Raw genomic sequence first — 24565 nt, forward strand, 5'->3', positions numbered from 1 at the left:
CTGATGTGGCTCCTTGCCCTTTATACTAACAATGGCTAAACATTTTTACCTATATTGGTGTGACCATGTTCTTTTCCTGGCCGAGTAACATTGGGCAGGATCATCTAGATCAGGGGCCCCCAAACTTTTTTTACTTGTGAGCCACATTCAATGTTGGGGAGCAACACAAGCATGGAAAAAGTCCCGGGGGATGACAAATAAGGCCTGTGATTGGCTATTTGGTAGCCCTATGTGGACTGCCAGCCTATAGGAGGCTTTACTTGACACTAGACTAGCTTTTATGCAATTAAAAGTAGCAACAAGCCAGGCATTTAAAAATAAACACCTGCTTTGAGGCTACTGAGAGCAACATCGAAGGAGTTAGTGAGCAGCATGTTGCTCGCAAGCCACTGGTTGGGGATCACTGGTCTAGTTCCTAGCTCACCTGGAGATGTGGCATAATACTGTTAAACTCAACACATAAAAAAGAGGAGCTTAAACTGAACCCTTATTTGACTTATATTTATCACAAAAATACAAAAGAGTACAGTCCCGTGGTGCCAAATCCAATGTGGGCACTTAATGACTTCAAAATGCTCAGCTTCTTACACCTGTTAAACGTACTCTCCTTCCATATAGGTCACACCACCCGACCTTAGACTTATACTGAATCAACGAAGGGTAGAAAGGGGCACACAAGCCGCAGTTTCTGCTTGCAAATCTTTCATTTAAAGGAAAACTATACCCCCAAAATGAATACTTAAGCAACAGATAGTTTATATCAAATTGAATGAAATATTAAAGAATCTTACCAAACTGGAATATATATTTACATAAATATTGCCCTTTTACATCTCTTGCCTTGAACCACCATTTTGTGACTCTATCTGTGCTGCCTCAGAGATCACCTGACCAGAAATACTACAACACTAACTGTAACAGGAAGAAGTGAGGAAGCAAAAGGCAGAACTCTGTCTGTTAATTGGCTCATGTGACCTTACATGTGGTTTGTATGTGTGCACAGTGAATCGTACAATCTCAGGGGGCGGCCCTTATTTTTTAAAATGGCAACTTTCTATTTATGATTACCCAATGGCACATACTACTAAAAAGTATATTATTATGATAATGGTTCATTTACATGAAGCAGGGTTTTACACATGAGCTGATTTACTCAGTATCTTTTAATAGAGACCTACATTGTTTGGGGGGTATAGTTTTCCTTTAACACGACATGTTTCGGACTGCATGGATCACTTGAAAAAAGGATCCATGCAGTCCGAAACATGTTGTGTTAAATAAAAGATTTTCAGCGGAGACTGAGGCTTGTGTGACAATTCCTACCCAATGTGGGCACATGTGAATCATAATTTATCATCATCATTTATTTATATAGCGATTGTGAATCAACGAAGGTGTCGTGGTAGCCATGTATGTAAGTTATGACTCTAAACATACCACCTCAGGTCCCAGCTCTCCACTTGTAAAATCTAAGGAATAAATGCATACCACCAGCTCTGACTTGCTGAAATAGAAAATTAGAAATCAGAATTCGTGCTCTCCCTGTGTGCCACCTTGCAATAAGAACCAGTGTTATTAGGCTTGACCCATGCCTAGAGAGTAAAGAAAGGTAGTAGTGGCATCATTCTGCAGGCTTTAGGAGTCTAAATGGATCGTGCAGAATACATGGAAGCACTGCAGAAGAACCTGTTGTAGTTTGATAAGATTGGGCAAAGGTTAAAGGGGAACTCTGGTTTCCAAACCAAAATTTGATAAAGAGGCCACATAACAAAGAAACCCCTAATATACACATCACAGTTAACTGTTTCTTCAAAAAACATGAATAAATGCCATTTTCTATGCTGAAATCCAGCTGTGTAACAGTTCTTCTCTTTCTGCGTCATTTGAAATCCTGGCAGGGAAGGAGGGACTAAACACTGATGTTACAAATTGTAACAACTTCTCCACAGCTTACAGACAGCATGTAGGAACTACATAACCCACAATGCATTGCACTGGGATGTTCCTTTCCTTATTGAAATCACAATGTGCAGGGAATTGTGGGGTTTGGAGGATGCAGGCTAAGGACAGATGGCTGTTGATACAAAGTAACAGTAGTCAGTCAGCTCAGCAAAGTAGTCAGACAGATCAGCAGGAGAGCAGGGGACGAGGCTTAGGGAACTGTTACAAACCATTAAATATCATGAAAAGTCTGCATATTTTTTAATTGATGTATATTGCAAAGTTGCTTGAAATTATGTTTACTTTTCAAAAAGCTTTAGTTATGTTTTTGTGGAGTTCCCCTTTAACCTTTGTGCAGGACCATGATCCAAAGCACAAAATTAACTCTGCGACATCTCAAAAACATAAGGTTGAGATATCCAGTTTAGAATTGGTGACACTGGAGACATAATGTGGAGCAAAAAATGGGGAGTATGGAGCAGTGATGATGAGGTTTTAAGAAGTCAAGAAAGCAGACTGTAAGTGGCCAATTCCAGAATGAGTCCCACCCACCCACCCCTTGTATGGATATGATTTAGGTTAAGGGCTCATTAAAGGGGACCTGTCACCCAAAAAAATGATTCAAAATCCTATTTTATCACATTAGTAATGCAAACTGAACTTTAATTACACTGTATAAATTATTTGAATCTTGCTTCCTTCAGTCTGGGAATTCATAATTACAGCAAGCAGGCAGCAGCCATTTTGTGGACACTGTTATTAAGGCAAGTCTTGTATCATCTCAGAATCTTGTTTGTGCACCAGAATGGGGGACCTGATGTCCATCCCCATGTCCTGGCTACACAATTAAATGGTAAAGAGAACTGGGGGAATGTGGGGAGAGCAGTGACATCTAGGAAGTGCTGAATGGAAAGTGAAAGTAATTGTCTGTCCCGCCTCTATGCCCAGAGCATAGAGGAGGGGCAGACAATATTTGATTGACAGCTGAGATTTTTAGATGAGCTTACAACAGCTATGAATACTTTAATAAAAAATAGAAATTGGCTTTCATGTTTAATTTGAAAAGGACTTTTATTATACAGATTTTTGTGTCTGGGTGACAGGTCCACTTTAACAGTGGTACATTACCGATACTGCAGTTGGCAGTGTGATGGGGAATGCTCCCCATTTATTTATGGATATTAAGTTGTCTGCCAGAGAGAATGACGCAAGACCGGTATGGTCATAATAATTGGTTGCATTTTAATTGGTTGCATTTTAAAATAGGCACAGGGAAACAGAGGGTTTACCATGATACCTGTTATCCTCTGTATTTTTTGTCCAGGGCATCCCCCAAATTGGCAGACCCACAATTTAATCCACTGGAAGAGAATCAATTACTGGCCCACTACTTTGGTCAGCACAGACCATTTCTTTATTGTCTGCCTTATTACAGATATATTTACGTTCACCTGTTTTAGGGTAATACTATCACCATTTGATAGGGGTGATCCTTTCCCTGGGCCCACTGGTACCTTAAAGAAGCCCTGCCCTTTGGGTTGGTTAAGTTGCTGGTTGGTAGGCCACAGTTTTAAATACTGATGTTATTTATATTATGTCCTAATCTGCTGTTAAACCTATGACCTTCTTCAATTTCATAACCTGGTTCCTAGAATTTGAATGAAAAGAGAATTATGTATAACAGTGTAAGGGTTCATGTTACTCAACAACACTATATAGAATTGTGTATCAAAGCAAATGAGATTATTACAATGTAATTATAGCTCATCTGGCTTTATCTCTTCATCTTTCATGTTGCTCTGTGACAACTTGCCCCCCCCCTGCAATTACCTTTACGCAGCGTTATTCTTTGTCTTTATTTACAGCAAATGAGCAGAATGACATTCCAGACAACAGAACATGGGAACACATCAAGAGACTAATCTAGTAATATGTAGCTGCCGACATCTCTGGCTATTCCTAATAGACGCTACAAGTGCATCAAGATGCAAGGCACTCAGCGTAAAACATAGTAATTAATTTCGGAGACACGGTAATTATGTTTTGGGTTATCAGAACAGTTCAGGCTGTTGTTTGTTTATGAAACGTGTAGCCGATGTGATATTTGGTGCTGGAACGCATACATGTGGGACTTGTTTGCAAATGAATGTAGGTGAGCCTGAGACCAAATCTGTTGAAGAATTTTTTAATTAAATGTTTGCCTCTTAATTGAAGTTCTTGCATACGATTAACCTCTTCGTCTAACGCTCTTATTTTCATTTGTCTAGTGGTGTCTAGAGCTTAGAGCTATATTTTTCTATTAGGAGTTAGGTAATGTACTCAGGCCCGGACTGGAGCATTGGGGGCTGCAATACCAAGGGCCCTCATTGCAGTCACCGGGGGCCCCCTTCCGACTTCCAAACTCCAGATCCCGCTGTGCACACGCGTCACATATTCTTTATGGTGCAACTGATTGGGGGGAGTGGGTCTGACCCGGATTGTACTTTTCAAGGGGTATATGTAGTCAATACCTTTGGCTCATTGCTACACTTTAGGCTAGTGACACACGGGGCTAGAATCCGGTGGGATGGCACTCAGAGCACTTTGTTTTCTGAAGTTGCCTGAAGTTGCCTCACGAGGAAACTTCGGGCGCCTTCGGAATACGAAGCAATACGAGTGCCATCCCACCGGAGATTTCGAATCTACCCGGCAGGAAGGCTTTTCGGGAGATTAGTCACCCAAAGAAGAGGCAGTATTTCGCCGGGCAACTAAATGTCCCAGAATCTTAGCATGTGTCACCACCCTAAAGGGTTTTTTCACCTTCCAAACACAGTTCAGTTCTGGCCAGATTTCCAAATGATGTGCCCCTAAGTCTATCGCCTCCTGTGCCCCCTCCCCCCAACACAAACATGAGCGCACGTGTTGTTCTCCCACACCTTCAGGTTGGCTCCTCTGCTCCACCTGCAACTCATCAAAGCTCCAGCACTCTGAGTGTCTTGTAGGAACCAGGAAATACAAATGCAGCTGGGCAGCATGCTACCCCTAAAAATGTGCTGCTCTAGGCCCAGGCGATTGTGATCTTCCCACAAATTGGGGCCTGATGATGAGAGCACATGGGCACCAGATATTATCTTGCCTGCCCCTGCAGTAGCAGTAGCTCATTTAATAACATTGGTGCAGTAAATTATGGCTACTAATGATTAGCAAAATGTTTCACCAGGATTTGCAGAAAAAATGTGTGTTTTGTCACCAGTGAATTATTTTCACAAAATTGAGGCAAAGTTACACCCACTGGTCTATCACTGGTCACTGGTCTATGTTTTTTAATGGATTACTGACATTGGGTGACTGGGTTGTTACTGTTGGTGACTGGGTGTGACTTAATTCAGGGTGATTCCCAAAACTTCCAATGACTTAAACCAGTGTCTTCCTTAAAGCAGGACAGAAGCCGCTTTCTGCAGATAGTAAGTTAAGGGGGTAGTTCACAAATAAAATGAACTTTAATAAAGCATAGACAGCGAGGTGCCTTTTTGGAATCATTTAGATGAGAATTCGAATTTTAACCACAATGTGTATTCTGGGGCAGAATGAAAGACAAATAATAGAAGGCCTGTAGAGAACTATAACCAATAAAATATAGTAATAGTTAGCGTTGGGCGAATAAATTCAGCAGGCGCAGATTCGCGGCAAATTTCCTCATTTTCGCGCAGGCGTAAAAAAACTTTGGAGGCACGTTGGAAAAGTCGATTGCACGTCAACATTATATGGACACCCAGTGACTTTAACGCCGGCGTCCAAATTGACGCGTGCATCAAAAATTTTTTTTTGCAAATTTTTCACCATTTCTCAAATTTCATGGGAAATTCAAGTTTTTTTCTGCAAAGCTAAACGGGACAAATTCACCCATCACTAGTAACAATGAATCATTTAAAGCCTTACAGCTGATGATGGGTTAATTAGATTCCATTTTTACTTTGGGCCAAAGGAGTAAAAAAAATTAAAAATGAAGACCAAAGGAGACGTTTCTTAGAACAGATCTGTCTAAAACTAAATTTCTATTTAAAGGTGAACTTCCCCTTTCAGCAAATATTCTTCTCTAAGCAAAATTCCTTCTCTTGAAACAAAAAAAATGAGATTTCGGATATTTAAAGAAAAAAACAAAAAAAAAAAAACCATGAATTTTACTACAAGCTAGTTTAGAAGGTTTGCCTTTAATATTCCAACTGTTAATGACCAGGAATCTGTGACCAGCGGTTCTGATTTTTAGGTTATTCTTAAATAACAAAATGCAAAATACTGTTGTGGGATTGAAGCAACCAAGATTGGTCAGGGTCTGTTTAGGCCAGTGATGGGCAAAGTGTGGCTCTCCAGCTGTTGCAAGACTACAACTCCCACCATGCCCTGCTGTAGGCTGATAGCTGTAGACAGTCTTTGCATGCTGGGACTTGTAGTTCTGCAACAGCTGGAGAGCCGCACTTTGCCCATCACTGGTTTAGGCTTAAGTAGAGAGGTAGAGCCTAAAGCAGTTTTGGTGGATTAAACATTTTAGCATATTTGCATACATTTTAGCAGGAGCGTTAGCTATAGACGTCAATCAAACAGCGCTACCTGGTGGCCATATATTGATGACCTCTATGGTAACTATCATATATAAATGAATAAATGAAGATATAGTAAAATTTACATTTACAAAAGTACAATATTATTTCAGTCAGTGTATAACAAAAAAACACATTGGTTTACACGGAATTCTTTGATAATTATGTTTTTTAACCAAAAGTAATATATACCACCCTATTTAAAAATCACGATAGATGCCCCCCCCCCATGCAGGAATGGAAAATATGGAAATGAAGAAAGATGAAAAGATTCCATCTTAGCGGCTTGTTACCCATTCTCTCTAAAATCGTGCAGAATAATAATTTCCCAGAGAGATGCATTTAATGGTCTCTGTGGGGAAATTTCCAATTCATGTACATGATTGTTCTGCTATTTTAATGAGCAGAAAGGATATACAAGTCCCATTATTATTTTACAATAAAATATACCCTTTTAATAAGCTGGGTTTTTCCAGCATTTCTTTTCCCCCTTAAATAGACTATAAAGTATGAGAGTAGAACTTACACAGACCATTTCCTTTGCATATTTGTAGTTATTCATAGAAATGGAATCTGCTATATTGCTGCCCAGGGATGGTCCTTGCCCCTCTGCCTCCTGAAATTGATTTGCTGTTGCCGCCCCCCACTCTCCCTTCTCCCCCCATGCTCACCTTTTTCCCGCCAGAGAGGGTCCAAGGGGGTCCACAATGCTAGCTCAGAGAACACAATTGTGCTCTCTGCATTAGAAGAGTCAATTTTCTGCATTTTTGCAGCCCCTGGTAACCAGAAAGCACCCCTGTTTTTGCCACAGCTATAGCAGGCAACACACCTCTCCATAAGCCCATGGTGCTAGGGACATATTCTGTGCTGGTGTTTTTTGAACCCAAATGTGGCCTGTCTTTGTCTTGAATAATAGTTCTGACCAGGGCCGCCATCAGAGGCCTAAAGGGGGCCCAGCTGTGCTGCAGTTCTTTTTAAATAGCCGGTCCCCCGTTGGCAGCACCGATGCCGTGCCACCTCTTCGAAAGTCCTGATTTGCCGAAAAGCTGAAGTCCCGAACTGCAGATGTCCTGAAGTAACGAAAAGAGCTGAACTGCCGAAGTCGCAAAGCCGCAAAAAGACCCGAAATCACATAAAGAGCCAAACTTGAAGTCCTGAAGCCGCGAAAAGACCCGAAATCACAAAAAGAGCCAAACTTGAAGTCCTGAAGCTGCGAAAAGACCCGAAATCACTAAAAGAACTGAACTTGAAGTCCTGAAGCCATGGAAAGACCTGAAGTTACAAAAAGAGTCGAACTCAAAGTCCTGAAGACACGAGTTCAGTTCTACTGAAAAACCAATGTGGTACCTGCCACCAATGGTATTTATTTAGATATTCTCTGGTGCGCCAATATTTTTTTAACTTAAAAGGGCCCTGGCGCCAACATTTTTTTTTAACTTATAGGGGGCCCTGACCACCAATGATTTTTAAAAAAAAGTTTTATGGGGGGCCCTGACCATAGATGGCTTTTTATAACTTGTGTGGGGGGGGGTTACCGTTTTTAGCGCTGATATCGGTGTGGTTTTTAACTGTGGTGTGCGGTGAGCAGGATCTGGGGTGGGGCTCGAGGGCTTGGGTGGGCATGGCCCAGGGGGCCCCAAAAATGTTGTTGTATGTGGCCCCATGATTTCTAATGGTGGCCCTGGTTCTGACATTAATGGTGACAAACAGATTTCAGACAGAAAACATTCAAGTGTTCAGACTGTTCTGCCATGTTACCAGTCCAGAGAATCTCTTGGTAGGCCCCAGTTAGGGTCGTCCCCTATCTGGTTTTCATCTAGACAGCAATATTTTTGGCAGAGAATTCAAATTATGAAATTGAGACAGGATTGACAGGGTGATCAGGCAATAGCTGATCATCACGCCATAACTTTTCCCGCTGATGGCATAGACCTAGCCCTTAAATGTCACTCACCCTGCCCCTGACATCACTGGCCCTGCCTACATCTCAAGTTGAAAAAGGCACCACCCCTAGTCCCAATGGGCACCCATAAAAGTGAGAGAGTGAGTGAGTGAGACAGAGAATACCTGAGTATATGAGCTATGAATTAGCAGTTGCTAACAGCAACCAATCAACAGAAGTTATGGACAATCTGAAAATGGTAGAAAAAGAAAGTAAAGGCCTAATTGGGTGCTATTAGAAACGTTATGCTCCCGTAAGCCTTTTGGCTCCAAGGTCCATCTGTCATCAACATACCTCCCAACTGTCCTGTTTTTAGCACAACCAATAGTCCCTCATAGAAAGTCCTGTTTTTCTCTGCACTGAACAGCCAGAAAAAAGAAAATGTTTCTAATTTAATTGGCTTTTGGCAGAGACACCAGAACAGTCACAGCTGCTTATAAGATACTTTTGTAACAATTTCAAGATAAGGAAATAAGTAATTGTAACAATGTAACAGGTCCCTTGGGAAAAGTTAGACCCACACCTTCATTAGCAAAACTGTAATACCTGGAAAATATATTCCTATATATTTATCTTTTTTCCCTATTAATAACATTGGGATCAGCCATCATTTTTACCGGCCAGGCCGGTAAAACACCGGCCTGGTGGCAACTCTACTTATGGCCGAATCCTCCGCTCCTCTCAGAGCCACCACTTGGTTGCACCTAGGCGCGGATTTGTGGCCAGGGCAGAAGCAGGGTCCCCGCTTCCTATACTTCTCTTCCTGCCGCAAGACACGGTAAATACACAGTGCGCGTATGTGAACACGAGTATATGCGGCAGGGGGGTGGCTTGTCGGCAGGGGACCTAGAGGGGGGCCCTGAAACAGCAGCACTGGTGGGCCCCGGGTCCCCCAGTCCAACCTTGGCAGCAGGATCATAGGGGCGGAACGATGCCTGGCTGCAAACTAAGGAATCCCCAGTGTTCCTGCGTATGTGCGCGCTTGAGCTTCTCCACATGCACGGGGAGGGTGGTGCGCTCGCGAGGCGGTTAGGCACTAGGACCCAGTGCCCTAGGGGCGCTGAAGCCCTAAATCTGGGCCTGGTTGCACTCCACTACTACTGCTGTTTCCCGCATCAAACTCTTCTGTCTAGCTGCTCCTTATATTTGGAATGCCATTCCTGAATTTCTCTGAAGAGAATCATCCCTCAATGCCTCAAACCCTATATATATATATATATATATATATATATATATATATATATATATATATATATATATATATATATATATATATATATATATATATATATATATATATATATATATATATAAATATAATTATACAGTACATTTCTGTACCTTTGTACTTGTATTTACTATTGCAATGACCCCCTGTTTGTTCTACTAATTTATTGTTCTGCTGTACAGTGCTTTGCCCTTAAGGAGCGCTATACATATAAAATATACATATATACATACATACATAGTTACATAGTTAGTTAGTTACATAGTTAAATTGGGTTGAAAAAAGACAAAGTCCATCAAGTTCAACCCCTCCAAATGAAAACCCAGCATCCATACACACACCCCTCCCTACTTTTAATTAAATTCTATATACCCATATCTATACTAACTATAGAGTTTAGTATCACAATAGCCTTTGATATTATGTCTGTCCAAGAAATCATCCAAGTCCCTCTTATAGTCATTAACTGAATCAGCATCACAACATCACCCGGCAGTGCATTCCACAACCTCACTGTCCTGACTGTGAAGAACCCCCTACGTTGCTTCAAATGAAAGTTCTTTTCTTCTAGTCTAAAGGGGAGGCCTCTGGTACGGTGATCCACTTTATGGGTAAAAAGGTCCCCTGCTATTTGTCTATAATGTCCTCTAATGTACTTGTAAAGTGTAATCATGTCCCCTCGCAAGCGCCTTTTTTCCAGAGAAAACAACCCCAACCTTGACAGTCTACCCTCATAATACATACATACATACATACATACATACATACATACAGTAGGATTAAAACACATTAAGGCAGTGACAGATGGAGTTGGGTTGTTTTGCAAACATAGGGGGTTATATAATAAAAGGCACTAAGTTGACCCAGGAGCAGTAACCCATAGCAACCAATCAGCAGGTAGCATTTACTGATTACCGGTTGAAAAGCAAACATCTTATTGGTTGGTATGCGTTACTGCTCCTGGGCAAACTTAGTGCCTTTACTACATATGGGGACAGTATTTCTTGGTACAAAACTGCAGCTTCTCCACAGAGGGACATGCGTAAGTTCTCTGTTAATCACACCCAGCGTTAATAAATGACTCTTCTCGGTTCTCTGAATGCTAAACTAAATCTTGCCTCTGAGTTGATAAACCTGGGAGAAATAAAGAAATCAATGAATGTACATGTGCTGGTGCTATTGCCGACATGTAGCTCTCAATTACAAAACAACAGCAGCTTATTTTAAGCACTGATGTGATTTTAATGGTACATGAGAGAATAGATTGAAGCATTGACTGCCGGGCATTGATCATTTGCTTAATCAATTCAGGGAGGGCAAAGAGTTTTTCATATTAATGAAAAATCGGAATCAGTACTGGCTTCCATGTAACACGGCAAAGTCTCATGATAATGTATGGGCACAGGGATCACATCTACACAGGTGAGACAACAGGGATTCCCCTTGGCCAGATTTTCTAAACCCACCACCTCCGGCCCTACTAGACATATTCCAAGTCCTAAATTTGGAGCTTGTTCTTCATTAGTCTTTGACCATATTTACGGCATTGTTTGACACTGTGTTTGAAATGCTAGAGGTAAAATACTGAAAAGCAGATATGCTTCTAAATTGATATGGGTTGTCTGGACATAGTCTAGAAAGATTTTTTTAATCATAAAAAAGAGTGAGGGTTAATTTATTAAAGAAGGGGCAAGGTGCAAAAACAGAAGCAACACAATATATTTTTTGCACTCACCACCATTGCATTCAGGGTCGGACTAGGCCCACAAGAGCTCAGGGCCCACCAGGTTTTTTCTGGTGTCCCTCCGGCCCAGTCCTACCCTGAATGCAATGGCCCATATCCACTTCTTAATAACGGCGACGCTAATAATCTTGTGCGTGGGAAGAGGAAAGCAGAGAGGAGTTGGGCCAGGAGCAGACACTGTTGCAAAGAGCCTTCCCAGCTCATTAGAAACTTTCAGCGGCAAAGAGCACAATGGAGTGAGTTCCATGGTAACCGAGTTCCCTGCAATGCTTCCTTGTTTGCGCCACACGCATGCGCACAAATCCGGAGAGGCACCGGAGAGGCAAGGGGGGCCCTGGAGCAGCAGCCCTGGTAAGCCCCAAGCCCCCCAGTCCGCCCCCTGATTGCATTTGCCTTTAAGTGCAAGGTTTTGCTTCCAAAATGGATTATAAAGAGTTGTGCCTATGCATACAGTAGGGGTGGGTGATGGTTGGTACATGGGCACATGGGCAACCCATGTCACCCCCTTGCTTGTATGTTATTCACAATGTACAAGTTTTAATTTCACTGCTGTCCTCAGTGGCAGATTTTTATCCAGTACAAAGCACAGAGCACAGGTTGCAGTGATGGCAGGGCTACGTGCATTGCTTTGGGCATGGAGCTTTAAAGGGCTTGTCAACTCAATAATAATCATAATTTTAACTTTCCAATATATATTTATTAAAATGTTTTTTAAGTTATTTGTAAAAACAGTTGCTAGCAGCATGTGTTTAACTCCTGGTTGTTACTTTCTAAACTAGGCATGCACCGAATCCAGGATTCAGATTCGGCCGAATCCTTCTGCCCAGCAGAACTGAATCCTAATTTGCATATGCAATTTGGGGGCATGGAGGGAAATCATGTGACTTTTTGTCACAAAACAAGGAAGTAAAAAATGTTTTCCCCTTCCCACCCCTAATTTAGGATTCTGTTCGGTATTCGGCCGTATCTTTCGCAAAGGATTCGGGGGTTTCTGCCAAATCCAGAATAGTGAATTCTGTGCACAACTATTCTAAACAATATTGCAAAAATCTTGGTTCCCAAGCAAAGACTGTTAATCAACTGCCTTGTCTTACATTGTATCATCAGTCTGAGCAATCAGGGCAGAGAATAGACAGGGGGGTAGGGATGTAGCGAACTGTTCGCCCGCGAACTAGTTTGCGCGAACTTCGACCGTTCGCGTCCGCCGAATGTTCGCGAACGTTTGGGAACGTTCGCAGTTTGAGTTCACGTTCGATCGTTCGACCATTCGACCATTCGAATTCCTTCGACCGCTAAAAATCGAACGATTTCCATTCGTTCGAACGATTGTAAGCATTCGATCCAATGAAAAGCATTCGATCGAATGGCTTCGATCGTTCGATTCGAATGAAAATCCTTCGATCGAACGATTAAAATCCTTCGATCGTTCGAATGGAACGATTTTAGCGGTGTTCGAAGTTCGCGAACTGTTCGCGAACGTTCGCATTTTTTGCCGGTGTTCGCGAACGGCGTTCGCGAACACCAAATCGGCAGTTCGCTACATCCCTACAGGGGGCAGGCAAACTGCTTTCAATAGAATTGATGTATGTATATTGCAAAGTTGTTTAGAATTGTATTTTCTTTTTTTAGGCAAAATTTTATCTTTTGGCTTGACATTCCCTTAAAGGGCTGAGATTTTAGGGCCTTAGTTTCCTGCACTTCATAAATTACTGCTAAAGTGTTGTGATGTTTTAAACCATATATGGTGAAACCGCAACGACTGGCTCTTAGGTGATCCAAAGCAGCACACAAGGCCCATCCTGATTTAACTCTGGGGGGCAAATTTACTAAAGGGTAAAGTGACTAACGTTGGTGAAAATTCGACAGCATGGCGTCATTTCAGTACTTCGCTGATTTACTAACGGTCGTTGGCGTAACTTTGCTAGCAAAGGAGGTAGACTCTAGAGCAGTGATCCCCAACCAGTAGCTCTTGAGTAACATGTTGCTCTCCAACCCCTTGGATGTTGCTCCCAGTGGCCTCAAAGCAGGTGCTTATTTTTGAATTCCAGGCTTGGAGACAGGTTTTGGTTGTATAAAAAACAGATGTACTGCCAAACAGAGCCTCAATGTAGGTTGACAGTCCACATAGGGGCTACTAAATGACCCATTACAGCCCTTATTTGGCTCCCAAGAACATTTTTCATGCATGTGTTGCTCCCCAACTCCTTTTACTTCTGAATGTTGCTCACGGGTTCAAAAGGTTGGGGATCCCTGCTCTAGAGGTACTTCACTCCCTAATGCCAGGCAAATGGACATAACTACGCAAATTCACTAAGATGCGGATTTTACTGAACGTTACTAGTGATGGGCAAATTTATTCGCCAGGCGCGAATTCGCGGCGAATTTGCCGCCAGCGAATAAATTCGCTGCAAAAATTTGCCGGCGTCAAAAAAAAAATTCGAAAAAAAACGACAGCGGCGTCAAAAACGGGCGCCGGCGTCAAAAACGAGACGCCGGCGCCGTTTAGTGAATTTTTCGCCGTTTCGCGAATTTTGCGCGAAATTCGCAAATGTTTCGCCGTTTCGCAAATTTTGCGTGAAATTCGGGAATTTTTCGGCAAAGCGAAACGGCGCAAATTCGCCTATCACTAAACGTTACCTATTGCACCAGACTTGCCGTCGCCACCTCAGACCAGGCTAAGTGCAATAGAGTAGATTGGAATTCCTCAAAAAATAGTGAAACATTTTCAAAGTCCCAAAAAACTCTGGCATCTTTTTCTATTTTCAGGGTGATAGGCTGCAAAAGAGCGTAAACATTTTTTGGGGTAACCAGCTTCCCCCCTACATTTCCTAACATATTGCACATAAACTGTACACTGGGCTCATGTGTAGGGCAATATAACAACTTTATTCTATTAAGGTTTCCCGGGCTTGTGTAGTGTAATGTATTTGCTGCAACATATACGTCCATTGTACTTTAACTTCCCACCGTATGCAAATTAGGCAACGCTAGCGCAACTTTGCTTTGCTTGGCACAGTAATGCTAGCACAAATTCACCAGCGTTTGGAGCCCCGGACGCAATTAGCAATGTCCTGGTGAATCTACGCCTGAAGTGTTGTGCTGTGAGCGAAGCGAAAGGCGAATTTTCGGAGGTTAATAAATTTGCCCCTTGCTCTTTACCATTTTTTTCATATTCTCCAACCCAGCATAAACCACAGCTTTCCTTGTCTACAGATATCTCTGTCTTGCAGGTGCCGGTGCAAGTGTAGAATTAGTCTCACTGCAGCTTCATTTTTAAATTTGGCACCATTACTTTACACTATATTTATCAGGAGGAATAGTATAGACACCGGTAAATCCCGGAGAACCGGCATGCCTAGAAATATTGTCATATGTTCAAAGTGTAAGTTGCCAAGGAGACGGAGGGTTGGCTGTCAAGGAAGGGGAACGCATTAAGATGCTGTAAACGGCCCCTAAATCATCTAAATCTCCCCACTGTGAATTAACTGGGCATTCAAAATAATAGGCAGATTCCCATGAAATGACCAACCATTAACTCAGAGCCAAAATGGATATGGTGCACTCAAATGATAAACCAAAAACAGTGTATATAAATCTAAACACAGACACCTTTTATTATTAGGTTTAAAGAGCAAATATAATTTATAAATAATGAAACAAATATAGTTCAGAGTTAAGGGTTCAGGCTGAGGTTGGGGGTGGGGCAAGACAAAGGTATGGGATCTGATATTCATGCTTTGCAGGTAACATCCCATGACTGTACATGACAAGGTAGGGCAGGAAACCCCAAAAAAAGGGAGAAGTACGCCGGATCATTTATAGCAAAATAAACTCTAGTATGAACAATGTAAGTCTTGTAAATAAATGGGTGGTATGTGAAGGATACTATATTTGCAATTGAGCTCTACATATCAAATAAATGATTCTCCAAACTACAATGCCAGGTTCAAATGACAGTATATAGAACAAATATTTTATGAACACAATGAATTTAAAAAAAAAAGCTCAGTTGAATAAAGTCTCGAGGGGGTAGAATGGACCCCAGTACAAAATCCCAAGAATTCAATTGGAAATCCCGTTTCAATCCGTATAGATGCAAAGCATCCCTCAATGTGACAGTTCAGCCCAACATACACAGTTGAAACAGCTTGATTTATGTACAAGACATAGAGAACATTGTTGGCAAATGACAGTGATAAATAACAAAATGACCACAAGTACAGCAGAAAGGTTAAAGTGCAACGATAGTATAAAAGATACAATCATAAGGCACTATGCACTACACATCCCTCTATTATATACAATTTTAGTACAGGGTGGAACGGTTTGCAATAATATGTGAGTGATGTCACAATACTATGTAAAAATTATACTTATAGGAGACTGTCTATTTAATATATTATAGGAATGTTAGAAGTCAACTAAGAGGTCAAAAACCATATAAAGCTATAAAGTGGCGGCAAATACTGGCTAGTTATACATTATTTTATATCCAAGTGATCTTGGAGCTGTAGTTCAGCAACACCTGAGGAATTTAAGCTTGGAGTTACTTCTATTGCTTATAATACATGCATGCTAAAAGTTGTGAGCTCAGTGAGGATACTCGGGGTTGGAGAACTGCAGGGTCAAACCAATATCAATTTGAGTGCGGGATACATCATTTCTTTTATTACATCATAGCTTAAACACTGCCGTCCAAAGTGCATTATAACAAGCAATATCTGCAAATAACCTGTAACATATTATAAACGGTGCTTAGTGATGTCATCGATAATTAAATATCGTGTCGCCAGGTTATTAAAAATCATCATGATTTGTGTTATTGATGACTGTCTATGGAACTTGTGACTTTTGTTCACTCTTCTACTGGGATGTTGGCAACAGATAAATTTGGTGCCAGGAGTAGTGAGGGGCGAATTTGTCTGGTTTCACCGAAAAATTTGAGAATTTCCTGCGAAGTTCGTGAAAAATTTGTGAAACGCGAATTTTGACACCCGCATCAATGTTGACGTGGGCATCAATTCTAATGCTTGCATCAATTTTGATGCCCGCGTTAAAGTCAATGGGTGTCCGAATAATGTTGACGTGTGGGAGCGCTGGTAAAACTGGTGTGTTTTCTTTTTAAACAGAACTATAGTTTATATAAATCTTTATATAAAGAAGCTGCTGTGTATCCATGGAAACAGCCATTCAAGCACAGAATACACAGCAGATAACAGATAAGTTCTGAATCCACTGTATATTACAGAGCTTACCTGTTATCTGCTGTGTATCCTGAGCCTTTTCTCCTTTTTCCAGCTTGAATGGCTGCCCCCATGGCTACACAGCAGCTTGTTTATATAAACTATAGTAGTACTTATCTGTTATCTACTGTGTATCCTGTGCTTGAATGGCTGCCCCCATGGCTACACAGCAGCTTGTTTATATAAACTATAGTAGTACTTATCTGTTATCTACTGTGTATCCTGTGCTTGAATGGCTGCCCCCATGGCTACACAGCAGCTTGTTTATATAAACTATAGTAGTACTTATCTGTTATCTACTGTGTATCCTGTGCTTGAATGGCTGCCCCCATGGCTACACAGCAGCTTGTTTATATAAACTATAGTAGTGTTTCTAAAGCAAACACATACCAATGCAGCGCAACACTATGTTATATTTTCATTACTGTAAAACACTTTCAATTTTTGGTGTTACTGTTCCTTTAAGTAGCACAGTCCAGACTATGCGATATCAGCTCTTAGCACCCCATGACAGCTGGCTGATACATTAAATGTGTTACTGTCACCCTCTTTCTCTACTATGTTGCATCACTGATTAACATAGAGTCACATAAGTCAGTGACTGTAGTAGCCAATTTGCACTTGGACATAACCCGATAATAAACAGGGAATATATATGAATCACAATTTTATATAAGTGCCAATTTGTAACCCCCAATAACACATTAATTTGCTACAGCTTTTTATATGAAGCACCTTCTACATGTTGAATGAACAAAGCCTTTATTGACACACACTGGGTTCTAGGGAAGAGACTATCCTGCTCTATTTCCCCTTGTTATTTCTACTGCTATTTCTCTTGCGAAGACATTAAATTTGATCGCAAGCTCCATCAGGCAGGGAGCCGCGGTGCCTGAAAAAAAGTACAAGGAAACTTTTTTTTGGCTCCCCACAATGTAGCAGAAGCTTGTTCACAGTGATTGCATGAAATCAGCTAAACATTAGATTCAGTGTTGCTGTAAATGGGTTTTTACATAGCAGTTATGCATCCGAAATATCTGCTGCTACCGTGCGCCATCTCATGGTCACAGAGGATAACTGCAACACTTTTCAGCTCTTTTGTGCCGGACTTTTATCGATCGCTTATATTTTAGGAGCTCAAGGGAACCGCGCTGGCAGTTGGAATGTTTAAGCTTGTTACAATACAGAATACAAGCCCTGCCATGCACAGGCATTGGAGCAGTTCCGGATTTAGAATCGATTCTGTTCTTATAGAAATGTTCTGTTTTCATTTGTGTTTATTTTGCAGCTTCCCTGTTATTTGTACTTTACATCGCTGTGAAATATGTTGGTGCTATATAAATACATGTTAATAATAATAATAATGATGAATTTGCCACAAGCAGGTAAGCTATATATGTTCCTAGCCTGGAGGCTGTATAGCGGCGCACAATTGTCCCTTGAGCTACAGGTTGAGGGTAGGGGAGCGGGTCCCTGGCTCATTCAGTCACATTCAGTCTGGAGGGAGCGGCTGATCCTTCTCTACTGCCGCCTGATAATCGCTCAGACTCGCTCTAACAAAGGAACGGGCGAATAGACTGATTCAACAACATACGGTCTGTGAGTGTGTGTGTGTGAGATTGTGTATGTTTGTGACAGGGTGGAGGAGAGGGAGTAGGTATCATGTGTTTCTGCTAGGGATATAGCGATATATATATATATAATCATTCATATGTGTATCTAGGTATAGCACATGCTATATAATGTACACTACAGTGTGCCTCTATCCATATGCCAAGAAAAGTGAAAGAGAAGAGAGGGTGGGACAGATATCATATGTGTGATAAAAAAGAAGACAATACATACAACATACAATGTACAAATACACTGTGCCTGGATCTATATACCCCTGGTAAGGAGAGAGAGATACCCTGTGTGAGTAAGAAAGAGAGAAGGTGGGAGAGAGATACCCTGTGTGTGAGAAATATACAGTATATAGAGAAAGTATCTATAATGTACAATATAATACGATATGATATAGAAGGTGAATATCTGTGTGTGAGAGGGAAAGGGAGGGAGAGCGAGAGCGAGAGAGAGAAAAGGCTTGTTTTGCGCGTGAGGCAGACAGACTGATGGACAGAAAGTGTGGGTAAAAGGGTAAAAGAAGTGTGGGTTAGAGGGGCTTTTGTGCACACGTGTGTATAACAGATCACAGGCATTTAAGAGAGAGAGAAATACAGTGTGTGTGTGTGTAGATAGATAATATCATAGTGTGTTTTAGGAAGTCTTTGGAGAGTTTGTTATCTTGTGCAAGTTACATTATGAATGCTATACACTGTATGTTGCTGCTGTACAAACTGCACAATCATTCATCCATGGCACACGTGTGTACGTGTTTGTGCGTGTTTGTGTGTATATGTGTGTATGTGTGTGTGTGCATGCATGTTTGTGTGTATGTGTGTGTGTGCATGCATGTTTGTGTGTGTCTCAGAGGATTGCCTGTAGCTGTGTATAGAATGCTGTGTGTGGTGAGAATATAATGTAGTTGGAGTGAATTTGCCAGGCTCTGGACAATCCCCTCTCCTTGTAACCTTGAAGCACAATCTCTGTGTCTATGACTTTCTTCCATAGGAATGTCTCAATAAATAGATTCCCTCCCAGGCAGCAGAAGGCACATGAGCGCTTTGTTAATGTTAATCTTGAAGAGTGTCTGCAAATGAAAGACATATCTCTCCCAGCCATGCTGCTCTGAATAGTAATAGGTGCTCCCCCAAGGTGCTGCTGAAATGCCAGGCACATCATACAGTAGGATTTATAGGGCAGTGATTTCATGTGTCACATATAGCGCAATGACAACACAGTCATGGAAAAGATCCATTTGGTCCATCGTGAAGGACGCCCTTGGACTTAGAAGGGATTAATTGGGAGACATAAATTACTTGCACAGGATGAAACTAGGGACACGGGGAAGATGTTTCCATAAAGCTAAATGCCCTTGGTGGCTTCTGCTGAATACATGAGCAGCTCCCTGCTCTCCCCTCTCCCGTGGTCATATTTTGATTTTACTGCTGATAATAAAAAAAACAATTCCAGCAGACAGAGGACAGAGCTGTATAATTAAATCATTATTTCTTGTTAACAGTTACATTAACTAAAAAGAAAGAGTCACTGGAGAACCCACCACATCCTCCTCCTCCTCCTCAGTTGCCTGTTACTGTGTGCAGGTGCCCCTAGGGCCCACTTTTAACCACTTCAGTGCACTGATGGTAAGAAACATATTCCCTTTAGTTAAAGGAGTTGTTCACCTTCCAAGCACTTTGTTTCTGGTAAACTATCTGAAACCAATTGAACTGAAAAAAAAAAGACTTTACACTTCAGTATAGAAGATAGAAAGTAATTGGAAAAAAGTCTAAGTGTTCACCGTTCTGGGGAGGGGGGTCGCCGACCCTCTAAACCAGGGGTCCCCAACTGTGAGCCACATTCAAATGTAAAAAAAAAGTTGGGGAGCAACCCAAGCATGACAAAAATTCCTGGGGGTGCCAAATATAGGCTGTGATTGGCTATTGATAGCCCCTATGTGCACTGGCAGCCTACAGGAGGCTCTGGCACTACAAGTTGTTTTTATTCAACAGAAATTCAAAAATAATCACCTGCGTTGAAACCAAAATCTAAGGGGAGGGGGATCGCTGCTCTAAACTGTTCTAAATTTATACATTTACTTGATACATTTCTTATCTTTATTCCTGCCGAGTAGAATCTCTGGGTTTCATTCAGCGTCGGACTGGGCCGGCGGGACACCGGGAAAAAACCTGGTGGCCCCAAGCCCTCGTGAGCCCACCCCAGGAGGCTGTTACAATTGATACAATAGTTTCTAATACGCCAGAGATGCTGCTGAGAAATGTATCAACTAAATGTTGCAAAATTGTAACAGAGTCTGCGCCTGAATTACTGAGCTGTCAGACTCAAACACCAGAGACAGGGACATTAAACTTTAAATTTAGATTTTGGAAAATCAGTAAAAAAAATAAAAGATGGAAAGTGATTGAAAAAAAGTCTTTGTTTCTGGTGAACAATCTGAAAATAATTGAACTGAGAAAGATGTTTGGAAAGTGAACAACCCCTACTCATAGGAGTAGCATGAGCAGAAAGTACATTGACAGACAATGGTTGATCTATATAGGGTTACAGGTCTAGGCCACTTTTTCCTTTAAGCCCCACTGGAGGTCCAGCCTTGGGTCAGCGACCCCTTTAGCTCACATATATAGGAAAATATCAGAGTGTAAGTCATTGAGCCACAGTTCAAAGAATATTTAGGAGAGCAAGTAGGTTTTCACCCCCAAATCTCATCCTAGGTGACCTTCAAGTTGGGCTTTTGGCTGCACCTAGTGATGGGCAAATTTCTCCTGTTTCACTTCGCCGAAAAATTCACGAATTTCCCGCGAAATGATGAAAAATTTGTGAAAGTCGAAAATGGATGCCAGTGTAATTTTGGATGCACGTCCAAAAAGTTGCTTGCGTCAATTTTGACGCCGACTTTAAAGTCAATGGGCGTGTTGACACGTAACTATTTTGACGTGAGCAACTTTTCGGACGCATGTCCAAATTTTTTGATGCAGGCGAATTTTTGGGGAATTTATTCGCTGGTGGCGAAATATGAGCCAGGTGAATTTATTCGCCCATCACTGTCTGCACCTAGTAGAGCAAATCTTAGCCTAACTGGAAACAGGCTGAATCCCCCATTGTTTCTGCTTCAGTTTGGAAAACCCCGGTCCAGTGTTGGACGGGGATGCCACGGCCCCACCAGAAAACATTAGACTGTGGGCCCAACAAAAACAACTTAGACCGTGGGCCGACTTTCCAAACTATTATTCCTCCTCCTCTCACTCAACCTCTTCATTGTCCTAGTCTTTTATACAGTGTCTACTTACTATACTGTATTCTTTCATTGTTTTTCCCATAAAGAAATAGGGAATGACCATGAAATAGGACAAATGGTTAGACGTATGAGGGCCCACCGGGAGTTTTCCTGGTAGCCCAGTAGGCCAGTTCGGACACTGTTGTGGTCTAGACTAGAGAAGAGCCCATTCCATATTTAACTCATCATTTACCTCGTTGACTGCTTTGTTAACTGCATGCCCAGTCCTCCCAGGGGCCACCTTTTCGGGAACCTTTTCATTGTTTTGGGTAGTGGAGTTATAAGGTTTTAGGAACATGAAGTCGCTCTTGGCCGATTCCGGGGTCAGACAAACTTTGTAACAATAATTTGGAGGCGTGGTCTCCATGCAGTTGGTCTGCACTTTATTCCCAGAGGAGATCTGTAAGTTGATGTTTGAGTTTTTAAAGACCCCTCCAGATGAATCAGATGTCATACAGCAACAGGTAGGGAGGGAGCACTTGTAATCCTGCAGGGAGAGCCGGTCTTTGCGACATTTGATGACAGTGAGGACAATGATGGCCACCAGGAAGGTGAAGGAGACTGAGCCAAGGGACACAATTAAATAGAGAGTGAGGGAGGAGGTGGCAGGGTCTGGATTTAAAGGCACATCATTAAACTCAGAGTGGCTGTCGGGAATGTTGTCTACAACAGTGAGGAGTAGGGAAAGTGAAGTGGAGAGGGCAGGTTGCCCATTGTCTCTGATCTGGATGAGCAGCCGGTGTTTGGTGGCATCTCGCTCAGTTATGACACGGATAGTCCTCAGCTCCCCCGAGTACAATGAGATGCTAAAGAGAGTCGAGTCGGTGACTTGGATGATCTGGTAGGACAGGCGAGAGTTCTGGCCAGAGTCAGCGTCCATAGCTGTGATCTTGCCAATCAGATAACCGGGGTCGGCGTCTCTGGGGATGAGGTCAGTGGCCAGGGTTCCATTCTTGGGCAGGGGGGAGACAATCACGGGGGCGTTGTCATTGTGATCCAGAATAAAGACATGGACTGTCACATTGCTGCTCAGAGGGGGGAAGCCGGCGTCTTGCGCTTGAACCCTGATCTGAAAGTTCCTGATCTGCTCGAAGTCGAAGGAGCGCAGGGCATAGATGCTGCCGGTGTCCGAGTTTATGGAGACGTAAGTGGCCACGGGCATCCCCTGGATCTCACCCTCCGCGATGGAATAAGACAAAAAGGCGTTGTGGCTGTAGTCGGGGTCGGAGGCGGTGACGGAGCAGATGGAGGCGCCCGGCGGGTTATTCTCAGGGACATACACCGTATAGGAGGGCTGCGGGAAGGCGGGGCTGTTGTCATTGACGTCATTGACCCGCACGTGGATGACTTTATTAGTTGTGAGCGCGGGGGAGCCCGAGTCTGTGGCGCTGATGCTGATGTTGTACTCGGGCACCTGCTCCCGGTCCAGCCGCTCGGTGGTCACCAGGGTGAAGTAGTTCTTGTAGGACGAGTGCAGCTCAAACGGGACGTTGTGGGCGATGCGACAGTCCAGCTCCCCGTTGTCCCCCGAGTCTCGGTCCGTGACGCTGATCACGGCAATGACAGTCCCCGGGGAAGCGTCTTCCATGACCGGAGAGGAGACCGAGGTGAGAACGATCTCCGGGGAATTGTCATTGACATCCAGGAGACTGACGAGCAGCCGGCAATGAACTGACACCGCCGAGGGGCCCCGGTCCTTGGCCTGAATATAAACTTCGTACACGTTGCATTTCTCGTAGTCCAGAAGCCCCTTGACTCTCACGTGACCAGTGCGGGGCTCCACCAGGAACAGCTCCCGCACCTTCTGCGCCGCGTGTCCGCTCAGCGAGTACTCGATCTCCCCGTTCGTTCCCTCGTCCAGGTCAGTCGCGTTCAGCTGAATCACGAGGGTCCCCAGGGGCACATTCTCCTCCAGACTCACCCGGTACAGAGACTGCTGGAAGCTGGGCACGTTATCATTGGCGTCCAGAACACTGACCGTCACCACTGCGCTCCCCGACCTCTCCGGCCGACCCCCGTCCATGGCGGTGAGTAGAAGCCGGTGACTGTTCTGCTGCTCCCGGTCCAGAGGTCTCTCCAGGACCAGCTCGGCGAATTTGCTGCCGTCGCTCCTGCTCTGGACCTGGAGGGAGAAGAAGCCGTTGGGGCTGAGTTTGTAGCTCCTCAGACAGTTGCTGCCGACGTCCGGGTCCTGCGCGCTCTCCAGCGGGAAACGAGAACCGGGGGTCGCCGACTCGGACACCTCGAGCACATAGTCCTGCCAGGGGAAGCTCGGGGCGTTGTCGTTGATGTCCAGCACCTCCACCTCCACCCGGTACAACTGCAGCGGGTTCTCCAGCAGCGCCTGCACCTGCACCCGACACACCGGCTGCGCCTCGCAAACTTCTTCCCGGTCGATCTTCTCGTTGATGAACAGGATCCCGTTCTCCAGATTCACCTCCAGGTGCTGCTTGTTGGTCCCGGACACGACTCGGAAGCGCCTCGGAGACAAGTCGGACATGTCCAGCCCCAAATCCTCCGCGATGTTCCCCACGAACGCCCCGTGTTCCAGTTCCTCCGGCACTGAGTAGCGGATCTGTCTGGAAGCCCGAGCCGAGCAGCAAGTGAAGAGGAGCGCGAGGAGCTGTCCCAGGTGCTGCCCGAGGCCCCCGCAAAGCAACATGTCCGAGACCGGCGGGACTGAGAGCTGAAGTCTGTGACACAGAGGGGAGACCCCGGCAGCTGCTGATCCAACTCAGTGAGATAAACGTGATCTTCCAACTGCTGCTGCCGCCAGACTTGTGTGATCCTTCCCTCACCTCCCTCTACTTTCTACTCGCTCCCTCCCAAATACTCTCATTATACCGGGGGAGGAGGGGCCACACTCACATCACTCCTCCTCCTCCAGTGTTACCGGACAACTCCCGCTACTCACAGCTCGGCCGCTCTTTAACCCTCTGCAACACGAGCCCGGCACAAAGAAAAGCTTCAGAATATCCTGGGGACACAAAGCCTCC

General features: G+C 43.5%; 1 protein-coding gene across 1 annotated transcript in view; it reads right to left on the reverse strand.

The window, feature by feature from the left end:
• Window positions 1-24396, reverse strand: part of pcdha13.S (protocadherin alpha 13 S homeolog) — a 54130-nt gene extending 29734 nt beyond the window's left edge. The window contains exon 1 of the mRNA XM_018256258.2: window positions 21763-24396. Within this exon, the coding sequence (XP_018111747.1) occupies window positions 21763-24231 (2469 nt within the window). The 5' untranslated portion in view covers window positions 24232-24396. The remainder of the gene's footprint in view (window positions 1-21762) is intronic.
• Between the last annotated feature and the right edge of the window lie 169 nt (window positions 24397-24565).

The sequence above is a fragment of the Xenopus laevis genome, chromosome 3S (assembly GCF_017654675.1).
Source record: "Xenopus laevis strain J_2021 chromosome 3S, Xenopus_laevis_v10.1, whole genome shotgun sequence".
NCBI lineage: Eukaryota > Metazoa > Chordata > Amphibia > Anura > Pipidae > Xenopus > Xenopus laevis.